Genomic DNA, 25,222 nt, shown 5'->3' with positions numbered 1-25,222 from the left:
GTTGCTGAAGTGCCTTTGTCCTCCTCTTCCACCGTTCTGCACTGCATCTGCTGCTGTGGCTCTGCTGTCTTGGAATAATTATGTGCATTGGAAAAGCGCAAGCATGCTCCCACGCACTCACATGCTTGGCAACCTCGGTACCCATCGCACGGCCCAGTGCGGGCAGCGCGACCCAGGTGCTGGCCCTGCGAGTAATCAAGGGCCCTGCAAGTTACAGCCCGCTGTTATAGCTCTTGTCATTGATTAGCAAGCCTTCTACCATGCCTTCGATCGACTCATGACACGTTCCCGACAGCGTCACCCACAAGGTGGATTGAATGGTGGACTGACATGTCCCCCACGGTCGGAGGAAACACCCAAGCCAAAGCAGAGAGGGCACTTGTGCACGGCAACGACGAGGACGGAAGGGTGGGGTCCACGCTGTGCAAGATTGCCCCGACTGCTAGACACGAGCAATGGTGGTGGTTTCGTTCCTGCAGCTGCCCGAGCTGAGCATCTCTCAATTGCCCACGGCGCGCCGGCAGCCGCCGCTGCCAGTGAGCATCGATGCCTACTCGGGAGTCGGAAGAAATGGTGATGGATGGCGGGTCGCGAAGGCCTGGCACTAATCGTTGGGCCTAAGGACGATCGAGGCTAGGCCTGGTCGGCGATATCCTGTGGCACGGCTGGAGCAACAGTGGATGTTACGAGAGCGCGCCACGGGGCGAACGGGTTGCAATCTAGACGAATCGAGGTTCTCACGCGCAGGCAGTGCAAAAGATAGATCCGACAAGCCATCAACTGCGCGGCTTGCTGGGTGGAGGTGGAGGCGGTGGAGGATGGTCAAGCAAGTCATCGCGAGCGACAGATTTAGTGCTGGCGCCGGCGCCGGACGGGGCGGGCGACATGACAAAAGACGATGCCGGCAAAGACGATGGCGTTGAATGGCGATGATGGCGATGCCGATGGGGATGATGATGGTGCTGCTGCTGTAGTGGGCTGGACGGGGCCGACCCAGAAGGAGGGCGTGGGCGGGCGGGTGGTGCGACGGGCTGGGCGGCACCCCTGGCGAGGCCGGTTTTGCAGTGGGCCGGGGGGTGTGGGCGGACGGGGCACTGTGCTGCACGGTACGGCACTGTACGGCACGCTTGCCTCCACTTGCACTTGCACCCCCCTGGCCCGGCTGCTGCTCCTGCTGCATGTGCGTGCTCGGGCACCCCAGCGGGTGCATGGCGTCCTCGAGTAGCCTCCTCCACCACGTCCCCCAGGCCCCATGTCTGTTTCTTCCTCGCGGGCCAGGCTGCTGGCCGCCAAGCTGCTTGCCGCCCCAGCGCTGTTTCCCGCGGCCTCCTCCTCCTGTTCCTCCTCCTCCTCCCCTCCCCGTTGGCCATGGGATTGATTGATTGATCGATGCTTCTCCCGCCCGCCTCCTCCTTCTCTTCTCTCATTCTCACACCCAGCCCAAGAACCATCGTCTCTTGCCGGCCTCTTCCTCTCGCTCGCTCCCACAACGCCTCGTTTTTGGCACACACCCCCCAGCGCAGGCCAGCCCAAAGCCACAAAGCCTCCCACGCCAACGCTCTCTAATTTGGTCTTCCACACCACCACCACCACCGCCGCCGCCATCACTTCCTCTTTCCTCTTCTTAACACCTGCTCTATCAAGTATTTGACTACCCGTGGTCCTTGTCGCCAATCTCTCCTCGACGCATGCTATCACCCATCTCTCACAAGCATCCAGCACAGTCGCGACCGGTAACCAGGACAAGACTTTTTCTGTCTCGACGCTGATGATCACGCCTGTGCCCGCATCGTAGCCTGCTCGTTGCTCACAAGACCGCTTGACCAGCCTCGCTTCGGCACCACAACCACCACGGCCGCTGGTCCGCCCTGGCCTGCCATGGACAACAGCAACAACAACAACACCCCGACAGACCAATACCAGAACACAGCCATGGATCATCCTTCAATGGTGCTCGCCCAGGCCCGAGAGCACCTCGAGGCTCTGCGCAGTGCCGGCATCAGCCGCGAGGCTCTGCTTGCCATGTTCGATGAGCAGGCACCTGCCCAGATGCTTGCGCACTCGCCGCTCCAACACCAGCAGCCTCAACCGCAGCAGCAGCCATCACCACCACACTTCCAGCAGATGCCCCAGCAGCAGCACTCTCCGCCCGAGCTTCAGCATCAGCTCTCCTCAGATGGTCAGCAGCAACAACAACAGCAGCCACAGCAGAACCTCGATGTCCCTCCACAGCCTCAACAGCCTCCTCCGCCTCCTCCAATGCTCCACACCCCGCCGCAAATGGCGCACTATGAGCAGGATTCTTCTTCACAAGCTTCACCACAGTCGTCTCACGACCCTTTGTCAGGTATGCCAATGACCAAACATGGCTCCCGCTCATGTCTCACCAGCGCTAACCGCACCCTCAGCTACTCTGCCACCCCCCGGAGTTCCCGGCGGGTTCAATGGCATCCAGGGCCACCAGTATAAGAAATCAGTATCATCGTCCATCTCCAGCAACTCCAGCCATGAGAGTGTCTTTTCCTCCGCGTCAGCCGCCCGAAGCACCCTCTCTGTGTCATCTACCGGCTCTGCCCCCGACAGCAAGTTCTGGTGCACGTCCTGCGACAAGACATTCAAGCGCAAGTTCGACTGGAAGCGCCACGAGGAGGAGTTCCATGAGCGCTGGCGCAAGTATCCTTGCCCCAACTGCAACCAGAGCTTCTGGGGCCCCAACACGTTCAACCAGCACCATAAGTCGGCCCATGGGTGCAAGACGTGCCCCCATGCCGACACGGTGGTCAAGCACATGAAGAAGAGAAAGGCTTGGGGCTGTGGATTTTGCGCCGCCCTGCACGGCAAGTTCGAGAAGCACATCGACCACGTAGCGTCGCATTTCGAGGCCGGCAGCACCAAGCAGGACTGGCTTCACTCAAACGTCATCTACGGTCTGCTCCACCAGCACGGTGCCCACGAGGCGTGGAAGGAGCACATTTCCAAGAAGCAGGACCGCTTCAATGGCCACCAGCCCATGTTCAGCTGGAGCCCCGAGTCGACCGGCCGCGCACAAGGGTTTGTGGAGAACGAGAACCCCGGACAACTCCAGGATTTCCTAGAGTTTTATGATGGCTCGAGAGAGGCTGCAGACAAGATCGTAAAGCTCGCGTGGTCGACTGTCCACGTCGTCCTCCGACAGAAGCCCCTTCCCCTCAGCCAGCCCGTATCTCCATACGCAAGCCCAGTCACGGGAGACAACTCTCACAAGTTCGTTCCCATTACATCGCTGCAGACACAGCATCCTACACCAAGGCGGTCTGCCTCCATGGCCTCCATGTCGAGCGGGCGCCGGACAATACGGCGGTCGCCATCATCGACACGGAGACCTGCGATACTGCCTGAGCACATGCCTGCAACAGGCCACATGTCAAACATGGGCCTTCCGACCCCGATACACTCGGGCAACCCCTACGAGCAGTACCTGCAGCCCCCGCAGCACCAGCACCACATGGACCCTCAGTCGTCACCCATCGAGGCACACCACCACGGGCAACCCTTCCACAACGTCAACACTGCGCGTCTATCGCTGGACAAGGCCCTGCCGCCCGCCCCGGTGCCTATGGGCGCTTTGCCTGTGATATCGCCAATGGACCTCGACTTCCCCATGTTTGACAGCAACGGCACAAACATGATGCTCGCGTCAAATATGCTCGAGCACTGGCCTAGCATGACGACACTCGTCGAGGACCACCCCATGTCAGACCAGGGCTACGGCATGAACTGGCAAGACATGAATCACTACAACACACCACACGGCCATGGACCTTGAATCTCCGAGTTACCGGCCACACGCATTTTCCCTTTGGATCTTGGATTTTTTTTCTTCTCTGTTTGTTCTTTCTTCCTCGACGCCATACCCACTACAGTTCTTGTTGGTTCTTTCGTCATTTGTATCGATATGCCACTTCTTGGCGTGCTGTATTACGTCTTTGGGACAGCCATTCGCAGACGTTGGCGGCACCAGTCTTTATCGTCAAAAGCCATTGACACATTTCCTTTTTTTTTATATCGTCACGCAAAAATTCAACCGTCTTCATGTTTTATCGGCAGCGACCCGCAGGGCAGCAAAGGGACGATGTACATAATGTAATGATAACATATAAAGAGCACGACCATCCTTTTTTCGGGACGGGGTGGGCGAATTTTCGTCTTCACTTGCCATGGGCGTAGCGATGCCCTCTGGTGCAAAAGAGATGCCACGGGAACACGAGCAGGAGCAAATCGGCACTCATCCGGGGCGGCGCAGCAGGGGCAAGCCACGAGACGACAGCTTCGCTTAGATGGGATTAATGGGTTTCTTTTCGGGGAGAGGGGGTGGGTTGGGAAGTCAAGCGTCTCCGTGGAGGTCGGCCGAGCAGGGTCGTCGGGACCGGCCTAGGCCAAACAGGACTGAGAGCGAACACCAAAAAAGGGAAGAGGATGATGGAGGGGAGGTTGGCAGGTTGGGCTAGCTCAGGGCTTGGCTACATTGGCAGTCCGAGATAGGTAGAGGACGACTCCTCTTGGGGGAATGGCGAGCCGGGCGCACCGCTGGGGAGGCGCCCGGTCTAGGCCGGAAGAGTCCGGCTGGTTGATACCCTTTTTGGATAACCTTGCCAAAAACACAATGAGAGCGCAAGCTGTTTCCGGGAAAGCCACGATTACTTGCATGGTGATGATGGTTGCTTGTGCTTGTTGGATACCATCCTACGGTGCGTGTGCGTACCTTGCACTAACCTACCACAATAACGAGTGGGCTGCCTCGTGCCAACGATAAGCATGGCGCACAGAGTTTGGAGCGGGCTGTGCCCAGAATCGATATTTCATGCACGAGCGAATTCACGTCCAAGTTCTAGATGTCGTGCGTCTGTGACGGTGAAGGCGGGGGGAGGAAAGTTGTCGTTAGCATGGCTTGGCCTTGGCTCCCGCGCCAGCAGGCAAGCGTAGGGCGGTCCCGAGATCTCTAACGGGGTGGCCCCTTCTCTCAGCCTTAGCAAGCCAGCCACAGGAAACGGACCCTTCAGGTACGCACCGCCGCCTGCGCGACATGGGCGCCACCAGCACCACAAGACAAAGGCCGGCAATGCGGTGCAGCGCAGCCACTCTGGCACCCGGAAGCGTACTTGTGTGCAAGTGTGTGCAAGCGTGTGCAAGTCTGTGTAAGTGCGTGCATGAGTGTGCATGTGTGTGTCGTGCGGTGCTGCGAGAAAACCACACGATCGCCAGGGTCTTTACGCTTTCGCTCAAAAGCCATTGCATCCCGCCCGTACATACCCGCCGCGCCTCGCCTGTGCCGCGGCCGTTCTCTGCCGCCACAACCAGCCACCCCAACACGACGACAACGGCCTCGGCACGCAAGGAAGACGGTGGAGGACGGCTCTGGCGCCAGAAGAGGCCAGACATGCTGGGGAAGCGGGCCAGCCCGACTGGCCCTGCCGAAGGCTGCATGACTTGCGTGTTCCGTCCAAGCGAGTATCAGCCCAGGTCGCATCACCGCATTGTTTGGGGGAAGGGCGTCCCCTCTCCTGATCTTGGTCTCGATGTGGCGCCGCGTTGGGCGGCCGAAATCGCTCTCTGTGAGAGACATCTCTGTTGCGCTATCTCTCTCTTTCCGCTATTTCTCCATCTCTCGCTCCGGAGTTGGCGCCCGCGCCGTTTGGCCGGTTTCGGAATCCCGCGGCTTCTACGAGCGCGATCATGCCGGCCTTGCCAATGTGGTGGGTCATGGTATAAAAGACGTCACTCGGGACCCGGGAGATGAGCAGGCGTTGACAAAACCTATCAAGCAATGGCAGTTGCAACGCAATCGTCGCCTATTTCGAGTTCGTTGGGGGGGGTCTTGTTGCGCAAGAGCGGTGAGTTTGCGGCCCGCCCCTTCGGCGGCGTCCGCTCACGTACATATCGCTAATCCCAAGCCAGCTGGGCTGTCTGCAGTGTTCGTCGCTCTGCTTTGATCTCGCCTTCAGTTGGTGGCTGGTCTTTCTGTTAGTGGCTGCCCAATCTAGCTCCCTTATTTGTCGACGGGCAGGCTCAGGATAGCGCGCAAGAAAAGCTCTGCCCACTTTCCATGAGTGTCTCGGGTGTTGGGCGTTGGTGCCGCTAGCGCTGCCGCCGTTGTTGCCAGTCACTTCTCATTCTTACAGCTGGTCGTTGCAACCCGCCAGTGGGCTCAAGACGACAAATTCTGTCGCCGTGACCCGAGCTGTCCAGCTCGAATGTCACTGGTGCATAGCGAAACTGACTCATGGGAGCCGTTATAGAATGATCTTCTAGTAGCGCATGTAGCTGTTGGCTCAGCGATTTATTGTTTGCCAGATGCTTCGACATGCCTTGGGGCGGGCTACGACATGCAAGCCAGAAAAGGCACCCCGACGAATCCCGTTGCTGCCTCCGGCTTGATACCAGCTGCTGCCTATTGGGATTCATCGGCCAACCGGGTGTTCAGAGCTATCCCATTTGCGCCGTAGTGCGGTCAGGCTTTGATTCCGAGAGAGGCATTGTCTAAATCGTAACCAACTCTTGTCGTGACACATTTCAGCGATGCCATGCCATGCCATGCAATGCAATGCAGGTCTGGTGTCCCTGAGCTTCACGAGATCCGGCTGGCCAGTGCCCGCATAACACACTAGGACTTTCGGAGAGGGTGGTTGCGTGCTTAAGCTTTCGTGTCTTGCAATGGATAGGTTTGGGCTGGTGACACAAATGCCAGCAGATCCATGTCCATGGCCACGGTACAGTGTCTCACTCCCCCCTCAGTTGATCAGCGAAGAGCATTTGGACAGAGCTAGGTCGGATTCGACGAGTGTCAGTTAGCCTGAGTCTAAATGCCCCGTGCTTGAACTCATCGATCGGACCATGAGGAGTTTGCGTTTTCGGTCAACGTGGATGAGCTGAGCTGAGCTGAGCTGAGTTGCACTACTGCGAGCCAGCCAATACGAGTTGACAGCGGTTTCTCAAATGCCCGCTTTGCCAACTTCTTCGCTCTGCGGCAATCTCGTTTGCCTTTCTGCCTGCATTTCTGGCGGCTTCTGGTTCCGCAGGCAACGCTGCTTCGAGCTTGGAGCCAGTGCCGCTTATCCCCACTACGGTGCATGTCGTGTATGTCGTGCATGATACTGCTGCATCTGCCATGCAGACGATCGACGCTGCCATTGTCCTGCGCACACGTGGACACGCGATCGCCAGACCGTGGCCGTGAAAGTGATACAAGGTGCATGAATCTATCGTGATCAGTCACAGAGGCCACAGGCCTGCACAGGTGACGGCATCATGTCAGTGGCTTTCCCTAGCTTCCAAGACAAAGGAAGCTGTCGCACTAGCGTGGTCGAACATGATGTACAGGACGTGATTTGTTGCCCAGCCACGTTTTTGCCCACGATGCTTCTGGCTCCGGTGTTATGCTCGCGAGCATGCGAGCGTTGGCCGTGAGACCGAGATATGGATGCCACACCCCTTCAACGGAAGACTGTGCCGCTTGCTGATTGCCCATATCGCAGGACGTGCACTCATATGATTAGAGTTTTTGGGCACTGCTCTGCAAGCGACCAACTGAGTTGCAACGTGCAGCGTGTCATGAGCCCATGCAGTAGCTCAGCTCGTTTAGGCGGCTGACAATTTTCACCTTGCCCAAACCAGTCCAGTTACCCAAGAGCCTGGCCCGGCAAGCAAAGCTCTGCGTATGTGGTCCAGGTCCCATTTGGGACAGCATCAAGACTTTCAAAAGGGCCTCTATCTACAAGGCTTGACCCATTCAGCCAGGAGGCAGGGTCGGATGATCTGCCCGAAGATCGCCAACGGGCGCAATGGGGCCAGCAGGGGTTTAGCCGAAACCAGGCTTAGAATGGTCAGGATGGAAGCCGAATCCAGCCTAACGGCGCGAGGTGGGCAAAGAGGTGGGAGACTTTGGGATACGGTGCTGGTGCGCAAAGTCCCAGAGAGGATGAACTAAGGGTCCTAGGGGGATGCAAGCCATCGCACTTGGCTCAAAACCACCAATCAGTGATGGCCATGACGCAGATTCTACACCTCTTTTGGAATATGCCCGGCGAGCTGGGATAGTGGGAAAGCCAAAACCTGTGCCCTAGAGTGTGGGGGCTCCTGAGGACGTGTGTGGAGCCAGGGTCGTCGAGTGGCAGATATCAACCTTGAAAATAACCACAAGCAGATTGTGTGCGAGTCGGCCAACCGCAAAGACCAGCTAGTTCCTGCCGATGCCGAGCCCATTACGCTTGGTCTGAAGAGGTCAAAAGAGCGGGAACAGGCGCTGTGTTGAGGACAGCTGCTTGGCCATTGGTATCGTTGCAGGATCGATGAACCTGCCCATGTCGTATCTGCGGGTAACAATGGACTGTATTCGTGAATGACATGCATATGTGGTCGATAGAGCTCGGAGAGATTTTAGGTAACGAAGTTTCTTCTGCGCAGGATGTTCCAGGCCATACGCTTCAAGGCTGGATGACTCTCACAGAGCCAGAAAAGGTAAGACCAAGATTACTGATTCTGACCCCTGTGCTGTAGTGCCAATCGCATGTCACTCCTGCATGCACTGCGTGAGCGACTTGTGCTGCATAGTTCACTGGCAAACGACGCGACCCAGGTAGGGGACGCATGGCGCGGGGCCCTTCCGTTGGCTTGTGGGCCATAGTTGGGTGTTGGCAGGGGCTTAGAGACGCGAGCAACGCCTTAGGTCTTGGAGCTTCTGGGAAGTGGTGAGGCTCAACACCACCCACCGTATGGACAGGCCCAGAACAACACTCGATCCATGTTACTCTGGCCGTGGCTTCGTGTGTTGGAGAATTGATGCTATCCCAGCGTTTATGGTCGGGTCAGCTTGACGGTGAAGAGGTGGCAGCATTGTTCCGAGGCGATAGCAGCCACAGAGGGCAATGCGTAGCGAAGGTAGACTTTTCTGCCAACAAGGGGGCTGGCAAACGCTCGCCTACCACGAGTGCCGAGAAAACGTTGGGTGTTTCCACTCCGCAAAGACGACCAGTGCGGCGTGGATGATAGCCACTAGCTCTAGAGATGCTTTGCTGGCAGAGGGGAGCCACCTTCGGAGCCATTTTGTGACAGCCTTGGCCCAGCTGCTGAAGTTGACGTGGTGCCATGGTTGGCAGCGGAGTGTTGAGAATGTATCCAGGCAAACATGGACGCTCGGGCTCCTTGAGCAGTGTCGGTGCAAAGTGTGGGAGTGGCCGGCTTGTACGAGAACAGCAGAGACCGCACCATTTCTTCGGATAGCTCTAAATGGAAGGCCTTCGGGAGCTAGGAGGTGTTAGGTGCGTCGATCATGTAGGAAGGCGTCGGACGATCCGGCTCGCAGACCGGGGCTCGCACAAGGGAATGGTCAACAGCTGGCATTGCGCTAATGTGGCTTCGAGGCGTGGTGCTCAGCACACAGCGATGAAGGCGTGCATACCGACGGACCACCACAAGCCTTGGGTGCTGTGACTGGGCGTGTCGCTACAACAGTGGCCTCGCTGGTTTGCTGATGTATGTAGCTGGTGTCGTCGACTCCAACTGCAGTCCTCGACATTGGCGTCGATGGCGGGGCCAGCCGCAGCAGGAACGGAGCTACCTAGGTGTGGAAAAGGCACCTGCCCCGATCGGCAGGGCGATACAGTGCTTCTTACCACAGAAACACTGTAGCGAGCCACTGGCCTGCACTGGGTGTGGGCTCAGACATTGCTCTTGCAACTCTTGGGCCGGCGCTGTCAAGCGTGGTGAGGCACTGGTCCGGCCACTTGGGCTGTAGCGCGCCGGCCGCCGTTTCTGCGTGATTGCACCCTCACTTGCTACCGAGCCTCACGCCCAACTCGACAAAGGCAGGGCTGTCGAGGCGCATTGGCGGCGCCCCTCGTCCCCTCCCGAGTCATCTCGTTCTGTTCCGCTGTGGGCCCGCCAGCTTTCCCATCTCCATTGCCAGCTCCATCCTCATGACCCATCGATCGATGTCACGACGACAGCCTGCCCCGTTCGCCATCAGAGCCGCCAAACAGCCCAGCCAGCCAGCTATGGCGGGCCCCAGCCCCTAACGAGCCAACGATGACGCCCCAGAGGCTGCCACTGGACCTCGGGGTTCGATCGGAACAATGGCGCTCGGAAGACCCTCAGCCGCGGAACCCCTACCGTTGATGTGGCGGCTGGCAAACGCCCTTCGCGCAATTCGATGATTCGGACAGGCGAATCCCCGATCGATCACGCGTGGAAACCCAGCAGGAATGGAAGATCAGCGAACTAGAGAACCACACACACGCCACAGTCATGCAAAACATAATCGTCTGCGCTGCAAGGCACCATGCACCACTGGCAGCGCGGCCGGCGCGGGCGGGCGGGCAGACCCGACACTGCTGATCGCGGGGCAGGCGAGTCACTGTCTGCAGCTGTAGCCCGGTAGCCGCGCACCGGCTGCACCACCCTCCAGCGTATGCGCTTAATAGACGCGGAGCATGCGAATCCAACACCTGCTCATGTGCCAACGTCGACCAAACTGCCTGGACAACTGCTTCATAGCACGATGCGGAGGACAGCCCAGCCTACCTCTGCAAGAGGTGTGCATCCACCAGAAAGGGCACACACATGCCGCTGAGGACGACCCAGCCTGCTGGATACGTCAGTCAGGCTGAACCTTGCCACTTGTCCCAGGGACAGAATCGTCCGACTCGACGTCTTGGAGCTAACGCCCAGGGCTTGCCAAGGTTCTAAAGCAACGATAGAGAATATTCTAGCTGGAGCTTCCAATGGGCAAGGCGTATCAGCAGCCTTTGTCCAATTCCTTATTGGAGAAGTGAGAGACTCACGTCCTCCGCAGTCAGGCCAAGTCAGTGTTCCGCGCCATCAAGCGAAAAGGAAGGACCCTGACGACCGGTAGTCAGCCACTTCGTTGGATAATTGCCGGCGGAAGGTTCTAAAACCATTCCAGGAGCGCCACCAGGGAGAGGGGTGGAACGCGACACAGCGTCATGCCATTCTCTTTGGGCCACGCACATGTCATGGCCTGCACTTGGCTTATGCCCGAGTCAGGACGACAAGACTGCTGTTTCCAGAGCATCGGCTTTCGCTTCCCTAGCGTGACCACAACGTCGGGCCCAGCAGTGGCCAACGCTCGCTCTTTCGAACCTAATCCTTGGAGGCTATCCAAAAGATCCCCACACAAGCCAATGACGGTGGCACAAAAAGCAGCTTTGCCCCTAAGCGGCTTTCGCAAACACCCGGACCCTGACCCCAGGACCGGACAAACGCCATGCCGCAATGGCTCTGCTTGCCCATCACACTGACGTGCAAGCGCCGTGGCAGCACCAGGCACAGCCTAGCGCTTTTCCAGAACCCTTGCCACCCTTTCAGAGCATTTCGACTGCTCTGCTCCACCAGGACTGGGACCCAGGCTGAACCCTTCCGAAGGTTCGTTCATCGGCCCACCCGGCTGGGCAGACAATGGCAAGCTCATCGTCCATGCCGACGGCACAAACTCAGCGGTGCTGCCGATGGACTACCAAAAATTGTTTGGTAGGTTGTCATCTTGAGCTCGCCGCTGAAATTTTCATTCCCTTACCATGCATGATGGTCGTGATGCTGGGGGGAAGAGCAACACGGAGATGGGGGAGCGGGCGAGACCTGTCTTCCCAGTTTATTCGAGACAGATCTGGTCTGCAGAGATGCACTCTCGACGCGATGGACCTAATGCACGGCGCCTATTCGGAGAGCCGCAGCTTGATCTGCAGAGGCGGACGCGCGCGCGGGCGAGCAGCAAAGGGCCGTTCCGGCAAGTAGCCTTCCCCATTTCGCAGAACCTTGCGATCTTCTCATGTAAGCTTTGTCCCGAACCTTGCCCCGCCCGCGGCAAACCCGCGGGGCGCGTCTAGGTGGCTCTGGCAAATCCCACTTCTGGTTCCAGCCATCAGCCAAAATGTCTTAGCTTGGGACTCGCAGGGTCCAGTCCAAGCGCCACCAAGGGACTTGGAGGCGCAGAGCAAGGCGCTGCCACAAAAGATGAAACGGCTTAGGTTCATACGCAATGTGGCATGGTTTCCAACCAGGCCTCTGGTCCAGAGCATGTTCAGGTGGAGAATACGAACACGCAAGAGAGGTGCACCCCTCAATCTGAGCTGTTGCCGAAAAGTTACCAGCCAGCTGGAACGCACGAGCTGACATAAGCATCCTCGCCCAGGTCCAGAGCCAAGCCAGGCCCATCAGAGCAGGACCAGGGGCGGGCTCCACAAGGGCCTGTTTTTCTTAGCAAGCTGGGCGCCGAGAAGGAAAAAAATAGGCGAGTCTGCACCGTTAGGGATGAAGACCGAGGAGAGTCAGAACAGGAACAGGGCCGCCAAAAAGAAACATCTTAGCAGTTCTCCGTTTCGATCGGAGGACCTCCGGGTTATGAGCCCGGCGCGCTTCCCCTGCGCCAAACTGCTTTTGAACCGTTTTCGGCGGCTGTTGAATAGCACGGTGCTTATCGTCGCTTGTGTAGGTGCGTGCTGCAAAAATAATGTGTGTGGTGTTTGTGGGGAAGTGTGACTCACTTTCTGTTCGATGGCCACTTTGGGAAATTAGACGTGGATACTGGATGGACTTGTCGGTGGTGTGGACTATTTGTTGGTCTGTTACGTCCGGTTTCGGTGTTGCGCCGATGGTGAACTGGGAGACTTTGGCGGTAGAATGGACAGCCGCATCCGACAATGATAGCAATGGTCGTCATTCGTTTCAGGTACCTGGTTACTTGCACAAGCATATGCGAGGACGGCAGGGTTGTTGACGCGGTGTGAATGCTCTGTGAATGGTCAATCCTGGAGAGTCGATCAAAAGACGCGCAGAGGCAGAATGACTTGGTAAAGAACGCTACCTGGCAACCCTTTGAGGTTTTGCAGGTACCGAAAAGCCGAAGTTGTTATGCCCTTCCTGTCGATGAGGCAGTATGTATTTGTTGTACAAAGTGGTTGGCCGGATGAACCTGAATCTCATAATGAAGTTGCACAGGCTTGCAAGCTAACACAGTAGAAACCGTCTAACGTAATCCACGGGTGAGTGAGCCACACGGGTCAGTGAGCCACTTTTCAAGTACTCGTACGACAATGTATAAGACAATTCAACCACAACGCCTTAAATCAATTGAAACTATTCAGAATCCTCTTCTTCAGAGGCAGATACAACTTTCTGACACGTACGAGCATGATGGCCGGGCTCGCCGCAGACGCCACATCGCCGCGCGCGCGTTTCGGGCCTCCTCGTACGACCACTATTCTGACTCGTTTCTGCCCTTAACTGCTCCGTCGTATCGATTTGAGCCTTCAAATCCTTTGCCTGGTCAATCGTAAGGGACCCTCCTTTCTGTAGCTGCTTTCTTTTCGTACGACGACGGCGGCTGAGGCGGTCGTTCGCATCTCGAAGTTCGGCGATATTATGGCGCATAAGGTCCTGCTCGTGTGCTATCATCGCCATCCCTTTATGAAGCTGCTTAAGGCTTACGATTATAGACGACGGTGAGCTATTCTGGTGTTGTACGATGCGATTTTGGAGATATTCCTTCTGCGATTCGGCCTTAATCGGGTTATTCGGCGTCTTTGAGACCTAGGGGGGTGGTAGTCCAGCAGAACCTGGTGGTGTCGGCGTACGAAGCTTTATATCTAGCTGCGAAATCATATAGTCCGGGTCGTACGGTACTAGGCCTGTCGCTCTAAAGCCTGCCTGGATGTTTGACTTGGTTATCGCAGCGTCGTACGCCTTATAAAAGGCTGGGAGGAAGTCCTCCTTTGAAACGTGGGTTACGTGCGCCCGCATAAGACCTTCGATTTCTTTACCGTACGCCCGTTTTAGAGGTCCAAAGCACCTAACGTTGAGAGGCTGGAGCTTATGCGACGAATGAGCAGGCATATAGAGGGTAACAATATTCTGTTCCTTGTAGTAGAGCTCGAAATCGACGGAATGGTGGCTCTCGTGGCCGTCGAGGATAAGGAGGCGGTGGGTGCCCTTCGTACGACTCTTTATATGGAAATCGAAGTGTTTTACCTACTCTAGGCCTCTCTCGTTCGTCGTCCAACCGTTCTCTGAAAGCGCGATTACCCAGTTGGCCGGTAGAGGGCTATTCGCGGTCCAGGAGTCGAGGTGGACCTTCCCTGCGAAGATAATATACGGCGGGATCGAATAGCCGTACGACGCGATACCCTGGATTACTGTAACCCATTCCTGATTCCCTTGTTGTACGGCTCTTGGCCTCCCGCGTCGATCGGAGGTTGTAACGACAGTTTCGGCGGAGATTTTACCCATTGCGAAGCCCGTTTCGTCGAAGTTGTAGATATCGTCATCGTGGATCCCGTATTTCGCGATTATATTTCGTACGAGCTCAAACCACGCGCGATACGCGTCTGGATCTTCGCAGAGGACTCTCTGGTAGTCGATTCTTCGATTAAAACGCGTACGGAGCTCAGATCGTCGTCGTACGAAGGTTGAGGCCCAGTTCGTTCCGACACGCGGCGCGTCGCGTACGGCAAGGAGTCGATCCGCCATTTCTCGAACACCACTAAGTCGCGGTGGAAATGATCGCGAATCTAGGTCAATTACGTATCGTATAATACTCTCCTCTTCGTACGAGGTCAATTTCTGGCAGGGTGGTCGGGTATCGTGTTTCGCAGCTCGGCCGTCTCGTCGTCGTTGGAGGGTTGCGCGGGATACATTATAGAGTAATGCAGCCTTTCGTACGCTCAATTTTGGGTCAGATTTAAGCGCAGCTAGCGCTAGAACCAAATCGCATTCATTTGATTGTCGTACCATGATTGTTGGTGGAGAAATAAGGAAATGAAGGTTATCTATTCAAAATGGGGGAAAAGTGGCTCACTGACCCGTGTGGCTCACTCACCCGTGGATTACGTTATGTTGTATGTATACTGTTCTAGTGCCTGACTCTTCGCTGCGTGCCTTTCTAGTTGATGGCGTCTCCTGTGCCTTCACTATGGTGTCCTCTATTGCCCTGGGTTATAGCTTTTAAGGTTCCCAGTTGCGATGCCAACGACTATACGTTTATACTGGATAACAAATGATTCGGGATACAGCTCGCGACCTGATGGCAACCCAGTCACCTTCATCATGCACCGAAGCTCTCCACCTTTGACTGGAAAATGCTCCCGAATTGCGCATAGCCTTCAGGGCTCTCAGTAATGCAAAATTATCATTCTACTCAACAACATCGCTAGACAACAAACGAAACTACTCGGAATTCCCAAACAGCAGTGGCTCCGTAGTTTTACTATGCTCGCATGAGCACATAATCGTGGTCATTTGGAGTTGTCCGTGTTGCAATTCCTCGTTGCATTACATAGGCGGAAGTTATCGATGCAGCACTTCGCAAACAACGTGCCTCGTTATGAAGAGCGCATTAATCTGGCAACCTGAATCTGCCGACAGGAACTCAGTGATCCCACGATGGAGATAACTCAGTCTCACAGAAAGATGGGGCCTGTTGATAGTCCTGCCCTTGATAACACTTGATTGTATGAAACAACAGGTACTATCACGAGGCGCCCCGGGGGAACATCGTCACATCAAGCAGTTTTAGATGCCCAACACATTGAACAACTTTAAGACTCAATATAGGAGCGCTTTGACAAAAGCAAATTCTCCGAGTAGCTTCTCCAGTGCACCTGACACGCCACAAAACGGAGCCACGACTGATAGTGCCCATGTCGTGCATATACGCCTCATGCAAGTCCCGCTTCTCCTGCTGGAGCGGGGTTGTGGATTCTTCGCTAATGGCAACTCGCAGCATGTCACCTCATTTGGGACGGGCGTTCCCTTATCACCGAGGGCCGCCCGCATGCCGCAGTTTCGTGCGGGGAAATGCTGGGCCTCGATATCGCGGCACTTGTCTTCCTCTCAGCTTGCGTGCGTGCGGTACGTGTCTGCCTGACTGTTTGCCTGCCTGCCTGCCTGCCTGCCGAGTGTGTGCCCAACGTGAACTTCCATCAGAACCACATTTGATTCAGTGGGAGTGACATCCGGTCACCCCTAGTCTTTGTGCCACGTCGTTTGCAGACTTCATTGGTTACCTTCTGCGTCCAAGCTTGTTGCGAACTTGCCCTAAGCCGTCATTCAATCATATAACACCCACCTCCCTGCCCATCAGACCGTACGCGATGGGCGACAATACGGGATCGACTCCGAGCTGGGAGGACCTCGCCCGCGACAAGCGAGAACGACTCGCCGCCAAGATACCGACGGAGTGGCGGCTCAAGGAGCTGCCAACCACTGATTCCGTCATCGACTTCCCGCGGGCGTCGGGACTACTGTCCGCCACCGAAATCGGCATCACTGAGACGTCTGCTTCGAGCTTGGTGGCTGATCTGGCCGCTGGGCGCCTCAAGTCTGTCAATGTGGTGCTGGCGTTCTGTAAAAGAGCTGCTATAGCTCAGCAGCTAGTAAGGGTCCTCCTTCGACGCTTGGCCCCGTTGTTCTGATATTTGGCTCGTACGGCGGTGTCATGTTGTGTAGATCTCAATGTGCTGACCTGGAACCAGACCAACTGCATGCTCGAGTTTGACACGGAGATGGCGCTGGCACGGGCCAAAGTACTCGATGAATACCACGCTCAGCATGGGAAGCCGGTCGGTCCTCTGCACGGCTTGCCAGTCTCTCTTAAAGATCAGCTGCACGTAAAGGTATACAAGCTTGTTCTAGCCACTTTGCTTGACCACAATCGCTGACGCATGGCCGTCCCTTACGAAAGGGCCTCGAAACGTCCATGGGCTACATCGCCTGGCTCGGCAAGCCCGCCACCAAGGAGTCCGTCCTCACGACCCTCCTCCGCCAGGCCGGCGCAGTTTTCTACACAAAGACGAGCGTGCCGCAGACGCTCATGGTCGGCGAGACGTTCAACAACATTGTCGGCCTCACCACGAACCCGCGCAATAAGAACTGGTCCCCAGGCGGCAGTTCCGGCGGCGAGGGTGCCCTGCTCGCCCTCCGCGGCTCCTGTTTGGGCGTCGGCACGGACATCGGCGGCTCGATCCGCATCCCTGCCGCGTTCAACTCCCTGTACGGCATCCGGCCGTGCCACGGGCGTCTGCCGTACGCGGGCATGGCGAACAGCATGGCAGGCCAGGAGACTATCCCTAGTGTTGTTGGACCTTTGGGGCATTCCGCAGCCGGTGAGTGGAAGGCTTTCTCCTGGGGCCCCCGATGCCTGCCGTTGACTGCACCGGCAAGAATGTGACGACACTGACAGTGGTATTGTGATTGTTGTGTAAAGACTTGAGGTTGTTTATGAAGGCCGTGCTTGCGCAGAAGCCATGGCTATACGACTCCAAGACAGTCCCGCTCCCATGGAGACAGGAGATTGAAGACGAGACACTTGTCAAGATCAAGACCAAGACGCTGAACATTGGCTTCTATGAGACCGACGGCATGGTGGGTGTTCATCATTTTAGCAAGTCGACCACTTGTGCTGGAAGAAGAAGCTGACAATTGGTCGTGCGGTTCTCAGGCCCTGCCACACCCTCCAATCCTCCGCGCAATCAAGGAAGCCGTTGAGAAGCTCAAGCAAGCGGGCCACAACGTCGTCCCGTGGACGCCATACAAGCACGACGTGCCCTACTATCTGCTTAAGGAGCTTGACAAGGCTGATGCCGGCGCGGTACGTTTCAGACTCCACAAGAGTTGCATGATATCAGCCACTACTGTCTGGCAGCTGCCGGCATTGTAGACTCTGGACTGACATCTCTCTCCACAGGACCTCCACCGCGACATCAGCGCCTCTGGGGAGCCCGCGATCGACCTGATCAAGAACTACGTCTACAGGCACACCAAGCAGCTCGGCAACAACGAGGTCTGGGACCTGCAGACGCAGAAGTGGCGCTACCAGACCGAGTACCTCGACCAGTGGCGCGAGTTCGAGGCCACGACCCTGGGACCCGGCGCCGAGCTCGACGCCATCATCGCGCCCGTCGCGCCCACGGCGGCCGTCCGCCACGGCAAGTACCGATACTACGGGTACACGGGGGTGCTCAACATGCTCGACTTTACGAGCGTCGTCGTGCCCGTGGGCTTCGCGGACAAGGACAGGGACGTGCCGAACACGGGGTACGTGCCCGTCAGCGAGCTGGACAGCGACGTGCAGGCCGAGTACGACCCGGAGGCGTACCATGGCGCGCCGACGGCGGTGCAGGTCATCGGGCGGAGGCTGAGCGAGGAGAAGACTCTCGCTATCGCGGAGGAGCTGGGGAGGCTACTGCATTCGCAAAAGACGGGACCGTCGGTTAGAGCGTTGTAGACATCAGGAGCCGGCGCGTGTTTTTACAAGCGGGTGATGATGAGATAGACCGAAGAACTCAATTAGCTCGGGATACCGGTTTTTCTTGTAGATCGTGAGCGTGGTTGAGCTGAGTTGGTGTGCCCGTGGCGACATATGCAGTGTCTGGTTGCGTGAACTTCATCGTGTTATAACAGACTTCCCCTACCTCAAAGTGGCGGCACTTGCCGCGACAACTCGCAGGCCCAACTCCTACCGTGTCAGAGCTTTCGGTCGCCATCGGGTTGGATTTTGGTCTCCATACTTGGACCAGCTGGGGTCTGAAGAGAAAATACTTATGGGTGACTATCAAGTCGTGCTGGCCACTTTCGGGTCAGGCTTCCTTACTGTCACCGGCGAGAAGGTAAGGAGGCTCCGGAGACCGAAAGCACCGCGGAGGGCTTCGGCTCTATGCTTGAACTGTACCAAACTTCCACAACTATACGACACTATCGCTTCGGCGTAACATGTGGCTCAAAACAGCAACTCTCTACAAAGTGCTTCGCCTATACATGAACCAAGCAACAAGCACGACCACAACAAGAAGCAGCCGTGGTGCATTTTCCTTGATCCGAGTCTGTATTATCTGCTTGCCCGCCTCTTGTGCGAGCAGGCCAAACGCCACCGTGTCGTTCAAGCGAGGAAACGGCTCGTCAGGCACATCCTTGCCCAAGAACGCACACAGCGGCTCCCAGCCATCGCCGAGCCTGTACTCGAGCCGCCGCTCCGGCGGCACCATCTTGCGGATCTGCGCATAGTACTCGTCGTACTTGGCCCGCGCCACTACCTCCGTGATGTCCTCCTTGCGCTCCACGCCGAAGAAGCCGAGGAGGATCTTGCGCATGGCGTGTCCCCCCCTGATGCCGAGCAGGACGCCGCCGACGAAGCGCTTGATGGCGGCGTCGGGCTCGTCGAGGAACATGAAGATGGTGCCCTGCATGCTCGCCCACCAGGGGTCGAAGTCGCGCTGCACGACGACGACCTTGGCGTCGGGGTACGCCTCGATGAGCTGGGGCGCGAAAGGCGAGACGAGGTCCGTGACGATGTCGTACTCGCCCCACGCGGCGTCCCAGTCGGCGCGCGTGTATCGTGGTCTGGGCCGGCTGGGGTCGAGGCCCGGGATCGAGGGCCATGTTGCTTCGGCGGCGTGCTCGACTGAGACCCAGGGCGTCTTGACTGGGTTGACAGTGGACACATGATGCGTCTTGTATCCCAGCCGCTCGTAGGCGCGGGCAATTGACATTGTCCCCGTGCGGTAGAGGCCGGCGTGGATGACTCGGAGGCCTTGCCGGGTACCTTGCTGATCCGGCGAAGCAGACATGATTCTGACCAGCGAGACGTCAATCAGTGGGCTCTCCCGATGTTTGATATGGGGGGAGAAGGAGAATGCTGCACTCCAAGGACGAGCAGGAATTGTTTCGATCAAGGAGGCAAGCATAAGCATGCGAATGCCTTGGCTGGGTTGAGCATGTCAGATTTCGATACCCACTTTATGCCTCCTAGGCTAGAGTCGCTAGACTGCCAAGCAAGCCCGGGAGGCTGGTTCGGTTGCATGGCTCTTGTTCTTACATTCTCGCCATTGGAGCTTCCATACCTGTCGTGCTACGGCATTTTGAGGAAGATTACCCTTTTCGTCCTGCCAGGGGCGGACGACCGACATTCTGTGATAGCCTTGTCTGATCAGACGTTGCTATTTTGGGCTATAGCGTGGAGACCGGCAGGGTTGGTGATAACAGGCAGTTGGTGGCTGATGATATGACTATCAAATTGAGGGCAGTACTCGGGATTTGAAGAACCTCGACAATCTTCTTCGACGAGAGCCACCTTGTCTGTATGCTGATTCGTGACTGTTGCAGGCATCGATATTGTCTCGAGCACGATACGAAGGAGCATGGTCGGGGAGGGTTGGTATAGGGGGCACAGCGGTAGAAAAATGGTACTTTAATTCTCAAAAAAACAGTCAGAGACCATAGCAAGTCTCAGCAAGCAGTATACAGCCTTCTCTATCCACCTTTTTTTTTTTACCCGTCCTCTCAGTCCCTCCACGACCTCAGGATCCTTCGCGCAGCCCTCCCCAAGGTCCCGAAAAGCGACCCTTCCCCGCGAAGCTCAACATCCTCCGGCTTGACCTCGTTGCATAAGCGAGATGAAGTCACCTGACCCTGTCTCGCCCTCTGGATCGAGGCATTCTTCCTCCTCTTCTTTTCATTGCGCTTGGTCAGGGCAGCCAGGTGGGGGTCTAGAGGCGCATCATTCCACGCTGGCCCGGACCACTTGGAGTTCCTGCCCGCCACGGCTCCCACGAGCGATTTGTTCCTCTTCTCCACTCTTTCCGCGAACTCGTCTGTTCTCAGCCCTTCTGCCTTGTGGCATCCGCACCGGCGGCTTTTCGTCTTGGTCTTGTATCTTCTGTTGTCGTCATCGCCGCTGTCGCTGTCGCTGTCGCTGTCAGATGGGAATGACTGGTCCCGCAGGCTGTACTGTCCACAGGCGTCGTCGGCGGTGATGGCCTTTGCTGTCCCCTTTCCCTTTTTGCAACCTCTGGGCTTACGCCAGACTCCTTCCCATGGTGTTTCGAGCAGCTGCTGGATCTGGACAAACATATCGACTGCGTCCTGGGAGATGTCGTCCGATTGAGAGAGTCGTGGGAAGGGAAAGAGCGGGAGAATAGTCTCCCACATGCGGACGTGGCAGGCGTGTAGTCCGAGTTGACCGCAAGGGGCGGCCTTGCTGTCTTTGTCGAGTCGTGCTGAGTTGGTCGCCGTGTGCCATGATGAAGGGGCCGAGAGGGAGGAGGAGGCGGCTGACGACGACGACGACGACGACGAGCCACGCGACTCTCGCGCAGCCATTTCTTGGGCAATCATGTTCCTTTTCATCCGCTTGATCTTGTTCAACATTCCCTTGCCAATCGCCATGGCTACCCGGCCAAGCATCTCCCGCTTCCTCTGCTCATCATCGTCCGGCTCTCCAGCCTCGAGAGCGGTTGGCTGGTTGATGACTGAGGGAAACATCCGTCGCCGCCGCCGCTGGACCGAGCTGACTGCACGCTCCATAGCGACCCTCTGCACGGCGACGGTCTTCCTGCGCCACATGACGTGGAGCGTGTCCTCGAGGTCCACGAGGTCTCTGACGGTGCAGGTTGTGCCCAGGCCCTCAGCGGCCTGGAGCATGTCGTGGACAAAACGCTTTGCGTGGACGAAACAGTCTGGTGCGACATCGGCAGAGATGAGATGGTGAGCGATGTTCTGTAGGACCTGGATGGTGGAGGTGGTGATAGTCGTCCTCGTTGTCTGGTTGCGACCCGCTGGCGCTGCTGATGTCGTGGGTGCCTCTCGGTGGACGCTTCGGTCGAGTTGTAGCGCTCGCGAGGACGATGGACATAGTGAGAACCGCCGTGGCGATAGTGTGCCATGGCTTTTGCCTAGGGAGTCCTCCTCATGATTCGGGACCTGGGGGTTTTCGAGAAGCCCCATCTCTGTAGATTTGCCATGTGTAGTCTCATTATCGTTCGAGCTGATTTCTTGTGCGTGTGTTGCTTTGGCGTTGTCGGCTGGAGTGATGTTGGTGGAAGTTGACTTATTGTGACCACTACTTCGTCTGGTTGATTTGTCTGGTTGGATGGTGTATAATGGGGGCGGTCTCTTCAAGTTCCGCTCGAAAAAGTCCAAGGTGAATGAGGACCACGACATGTTGGGCGGACTGCTTGGAAATACAGAACGGATGAAGGATGTTTTGGAGCTCGGCCCTGACACGAGATCTGTGACAAGCTGCATGCAATTGTTGACTGGATGCCCCAGTGTGTTGATAGGAACTACCAGTAAGGGTGCATGCCGAGAACGAAAACACGTCCCTTTCCCTGTTCGCGAGTTATATGGGAATCAAAAACCAGATGGGTGTGCTACCCTTTCTCCGATATCAATCATGGGATGTTTCTCCGATGTCTGCAAAGCGGTCTATACAGTGTTTGATCAGACCCACAGGCAGCCATAACCTGTCTTGCAGCTTCAGAGGGGTAGAGGACGAGGAATTCTTGGATCCAGGCACACCGAGAAAGTCATCTCCATGAGATGGGATCTGCAGGATCTGTGGCATGTCTTCTACGTTCAGGAAATCCTTGAGTCGAAACACATTCCCAGTCTCAGTGGTAGAGCTGGATATCCCGCCATCGGAGATGGACGGGCAAAGATAGGCTCTGGTGTCTGAAAGCTCACGTGGAAAGTGCAGAATGCTGCAGGGCGACCCATACAACATGTCTTGTCTCGTTAGAAGGTCTTCGTAACAACAGTTGACTCTATATGGACGGGACCTACGTACGTCTCACAGGCAGTGTGGGCTCAAGAGTTGTTGGCCGATCCCGATGCTGCCAGAAGACGCTGTTGGTACTCTTTTTGTGAGGGTGAACCCTGCAATCTCTGGTGGACTATTAGGGAAACCACCAAATTGGGCCTGAGACAAGCACATGAATTGACAGATGTGGATCATGAATTATAGCCTGCTGCCCAGGATAATGATGTTGGCTGGCTGGTGGTTGCCTGAGGCTGCAGCACCTCGCCGGGCCGGGGAGGGCCCATGCGCGCCCCGGCAGTGAGTCGACGCCGCGACTGCCCGTAAGGCTGCATGCAGGCTGAGCCTCTTTCAACCTCGTCCGTCCCACCCACTCGGCCTGACTGCACGCCACGGGCACGCACACTCGGCCGGTGATGGGCCTGCGTATAAGTACGAGGCTCTGCGCCGTCATGATGCCCTCCTTCTGGCTCTTTCTCGGCAGTGGCAGCTCGCAGGTGACGGCACAGACAGTGATCCCAGCACTCTCCTGGCCTCCCTGAGTCTTCGCCATCCACCCCACCCCCTTCCTCTCAACCACGGAACCTTCGCTGCCCCCCGCGGCTATCTTCCAAGGGTTGCCATGGGCTTCCCAGACCGGGCGGCGCGCAGGGCTCTATGCCAGCAGCGGCTCATGCAGGACATCCGCGAGCTGGTCGACAAGCCGTATCCCAACATCGCCTACCATGTCCGCGACGACGACCTGACCCAGGGCTGCCTCGTCCTCTCCCCCGAGGGGCAGCCCGAGCGGCACATCTCCGTCACCCTCAGCCCCATGCATCCCCTCGAGCCCCCCCGGATGCGCATGAACTCGAGGCTCGTCCACCCAAACATCTATGGCGAGTTCATCTGCGCAACCATCCTCCGCAGCACCGACGAGTACACCCCGGCCTACACCCTCAAGGCCATTGCCATCCAGATGCTCAGCTTCCTCTGCAGCGAGTACGTCGAGCAGGAGGACTACAGTGGCGTCTTCATCAAGCTGGCCGATTATCAGCGCCTGCATCAAGACCGCCTGTACCTCTATGGTGATGAGGATGAGTTCGCGTGCTCTCACTGCGGCTTCGATGCCAAGAGGTCCGACGCAAACACCCCGCCAGGAATCTCTGTCCCTGGTGCCACTTTTGTCCATAGGCCTTGCTCGAGCCCACCTAGGTTATCCCGTCGCCGTCGTCGCCAGGAGCCGCGTACGGCGGCCCCTGTGGCCAACGACAGAGCAGGCGATGCCCTACCGTTGTCCAAGGCCTACATCGACAGCTTACCAGATGAGCTGCTCCTCGAGGTGTTGCAAAACGTCTCCGACTTTGAGCATCTGGCCTCCTTGGCCCGGGCATGGCCACGCGTCAGCCAACTCGTCAGGGACCACGACGTCGTCAGACAACGGGAGCTGCAGTGCTTCTGCCTCAAGCAGACGTACAAGGAGCTTCACCTTGGTGTCGGCGTTTCTGTAACCAAGGGCCGCATCTCTTCCGAATTCGATCTCTTGTCGGGAGTCGCCGTCAGCCAGTTACAGATCAGGTCATCGGTCCACAACATTCCCTTTTCCTCCTGGCTGCCCCTGCCCATCTCGTGGAAACACTGGAGGCAGGTGCGCGGCGACCCGGTCCCGGCGCTCACGAGCATCAAGGGCGAGCTGCGGGGTGCTGAGAATGCCCCCGTGGTCACCGTGCTGTACCACTTCATGAGCGACATCGTCGTGCGGCTCAACGAGGTGGCCGACGTCCGCGCCACGACGGAGCGAGGCACGCGGGTGCAGAGCACACTCACTCACGCGTCCGAGAAGGCCATCGAGTCGTACTTCCACCTCTTCCACATCCTGGTGTGCATGGCCTGCGAGGACCCCAGCATCGTGGAGGCTGCCAACAAGCTCCTCAATGGCTTCGCCCAGGGCCGGCGCTCCAAGACGGACTGCCCGAACCTCGCGCACCTGCTCGTCGCCCTGCTCATCAGCGACGTGCAGGTCACCGACGAGCTGTACAAGGCCATCATCACCGAGGCCATCACGCGCAACGTGGTGTGGCTGCTGGATCGCAAGGGTGCCAACATGCCAGAGCTCTCTTTCCTCGAGGCCGACGCCGTGTCAGAGTACCGCCTGAAGCACACGTTCCAGGGCTCCCTCGTGTCCTACCGACTGCTCATGTTCTCCGAGCTGTTCCGACGGACTGCCCGGCCCCCTCACTCCTCCCCAGATGCTGCCTCTGACTCCACCTCCTCGACCACCACCACACCGGCGCCATCTCTGAGCCAGACACGCGACGAGCTGTTTGCCCGCCACGGTGCGCCTCCCCCGGGCGCAGCAGCACACTTGGCCTCCGAAGTCCGCCGGCTGCACCTCGTCGACTCGTTCCCCGCGTTCCTCCAAGAAATGGGCCTGCAGCACATCCCCAGCGCAGAGAACTTCACCTCCCTCCTGCGCCGCACCGTGGTGGACAGCATGACCCCGACCCCGTCGTCGTCTTCGCCGACCACCACCACGACCGCGCGGGGCTACTCCCGCTGGGCGATTTCCCAGCGCGAAGCGTTCCGCCTGCGCCTCTTCACGGACTGGGACGTCAGCGTCGGAGGAGCCCTTGGAAGCGCCGAGGAACACCGCGTGAGGCGTGACTGGGC

General features: G+C 57.5%; 7 protein-coding genes and 1 non-coding gene across 8 annotated transcripts; 4 read left to right on the top strand and 4 right to left on the bottom strand.

Annotated features, from left to right (window-relative positions):
• Positions 1 to 1,722: 1,722 nt before the first annotated feature.
• On the top strand, positions 1,723 to 4,176 carry B0I36DRAFT_133685 (uncharacterized protein). The gene is made up of 2 exons (XM_046148258.1): positions 1,723 to 2,347; positions 2,409 to 4,176. Exons 1-2 carry the CDS (start codon positions 1,879 to 1,881, stop codon positions 3,803 to 3,805), a joined length of 1,866 nt encoding a protein of 621 aa, XP_046011839.1. The 5' UTR covers positions 1,723 to 1,878; the 3' UTR covers positions 3,806 to 4,176.
• Positions 4,177 to 4,488: 312 nt separating this feature from the next.
• B0I36DRAFT_350403 (uncharacterized protein) lies at positions 4,489 to 5,463 on the bottom strand (the record flags this gene model as incomplete). The annotated part of the gene is made up of 2 exons (XM_046156884.1): positions 4,489 to 4,722; positions 5,290 to 5,463. The coding sequence occupies 2 exons, from the start codon at positions 5,461 to 5,463 to the stop codon at positions 4,489 to 4,491; spliced, it is 408 nt and encodes a 135-aa protein (XP_046011838.1).
• A 5,966-nt stretch (positions 5,464 to 11,429) lies between these two features.
• Positions 11,430 to 12,571, top strand: B0I36DRAFT_133664 (uncharacterized protein). The gene is made up of 2 exons (XM_046148257.1): positions 11,430 to 11,820; positions 12,182 to 12,571. The coding sequence occupies exons 1-2, from the start codon at positions 11,568 to 11,570 to the stop codon at positions 12,526 to 12,528; spliced, it is 600 nt and encodes a 199-aa protein (XP_046011837.1). The 5' UTR covers positions 11,430 to 11,567; the 3' UTR covers positions 12,529 to 12,571.
• Positions 12,354 to 12,425, bottom strand: B0I36DRAFT_t97. Its single transcript has one exon. It is a non-coding gene; the product is annotated as a tRNA-Met (tRNA).
• A 3,323-nt stretch (positions 12,572 to 15,894) lies between the features above and the next one.
• On the top strand, positions 15,895 to 18,357 carry B0I36DRAFT_291320 (Acetamidase). The gene is made up of 6 exons (XM_046151730.1): positions 15,895 to 16,418; positions 16,518 to 16,658; positions 16,727 to 17,147; positions 17,249 to 17,406; positions 17,483 to 17,632; positions 17,729 to 18,357. Exons 1-6 carry the CDS (start codon positions 16,137 to 16,139, stop codon positions 18,266 to 18,268), a joined length of 1,692 nt encoding a protein of 563 aa, XP_046011836.1. The 5' UTR covers positions 15,895 to 16,136; the 3' UTR covers positions 18,269 to 18,357.
• A 320-nt stretch (positions 18,358 to 18,677) lies between these two features.
• On the bottom strand, positions 18,678 to 19,744 carry B0I36DRAFT_325976 (uncharacterized protein). The gene has a single exon (XM_046154292.1). The coding sequence runs from the start codon at positions 19,728 to 19,730 to the stop codon at positions 18,777 to 18,779; it is 954 nt and encodes a 317-aa protein (XP_046011835.1). The 5' UTR covers positions 19,731 to 19,744; the 3' UTR covers positions 18,678 to 18,776.
• A 1,652-nt stretch (positions 19,745 to 21,396) lies between these two features.
• B0I36DRAFT_325975 (uncharacterized protein) lies at positions 21,397 to 21,884 on the bottom strand. The gene has a single exon (XM_046154291.1). It carries the CDS (start codon positions 21,668 to 21,670, stop codon positions 21,443 to 21,445), a length of 228 nt encoding a protein of 75 aa, XP_046011834.1. The 5' UTR covers positions 21,671 to 21,884; the 3' UTR covers positions 21,397 to 21,442.
• A 1,350-nt stretch (positions 21,885 to 23,234) lies between these two features.
• Positions 23,235 to 25,049, top strand: B0I36DRAFT_231534 (uncharacterized protein; the record flags this gene model as incomplete). Its single annotated transcript, XM_046149136.1, has 2 exons — positions 23,235 to 23,689; positions 23,759 to 25,049. Coding segments are annotated over 2 exons (1,746 nt in total), but the record flags the coding sequence as incomplete, so codon positions are not given.
• Positions 25,050 to 25,222: the final 173 nt, after the last annotated feature.

This window comes from Microdochium trichocladiopsis (assembly GCF_020744255.1).
Source record: "Microdochium trichocladiopsis strain MPI-CAGE-CH-0230 chromosome Unknown B0I36scaffold_6, whole genome shotgun sequence".
NCBI lineage: Eukaryota > Fungi > Ascomycota > Sordariomycetes > Xylariales > Microdochiaceae > Microdochium > Microdochium trichocladiopsis.
The sequence above is the reverse complement of the archived record's forward strand: the minus strand, read 5'-3'. Positions and strand labels throughout refer to the sequence as shown.

Coding starts and splice junctions, on each gene's coding strand:
- B0I36DRAFT_133685 (XM_046148258.1), top strand. CDS start 1,879: ATGGACAACAGCAACAACAACAACACCCCGACAGACCAATACCAGAAC. Junction 2,348..2,408: donor GTCTCACGACCCTTTGTCAG/GTATGCCAATGA, acceptor CCGCACCCTCAG/CTACTCTGCCACCCCCCGGA.
- B0I36DRAFT_133664 (XM_046148257.1), top strand. CDS start 11,568: ATGCATGATGGTCGTGATGCTGGGGGGAAGAGCAACACGGAGATGGGG. Junction 11,821..12,181: donor GAACCTTGCGATCTTCTCAT/GTAAGCTTTGTC, acceptor ATCCTCGCCCAG/GTCCAGAGCCAAGCCAGGCC.
- B0I36DRAFT_291320 (XM_046151730.1), top strand. CDS start 16,137: ATGGGCGACAATACGGGATCGACTCCGAGCTGGGAGGACCTCGCCCGC. Junction 16,659..16,726: donor AAGATCAGCTGCACGTAAAG/GTATACAAGCTT, acceptor CCCTTACGAAAG/GGCCTCGAAACGTCCATGGG. Junction 17,633..17,728: donor ACAAGGCTGATGCCGGCGCG/GTACGTTTCAGA, acceptor CTCTCTCCACAG/GACCTCCACCGCGACATCAG.
- B0I36DRAFT_325976 (XM_046154292.1), bottom strand. CDS start 19,730: ATGCTTATGCTTGCCTCCTTGATCGAAACAATTCCTGCTCGTCCTTGG.
- B0I36DRAFT_325975 (XM_046154291.1), bottom strand. CDS start 21,670: ATGTCCATCGTCCTCGCGAGCGCTACAACTCGACCGAAGCGTCCACCG.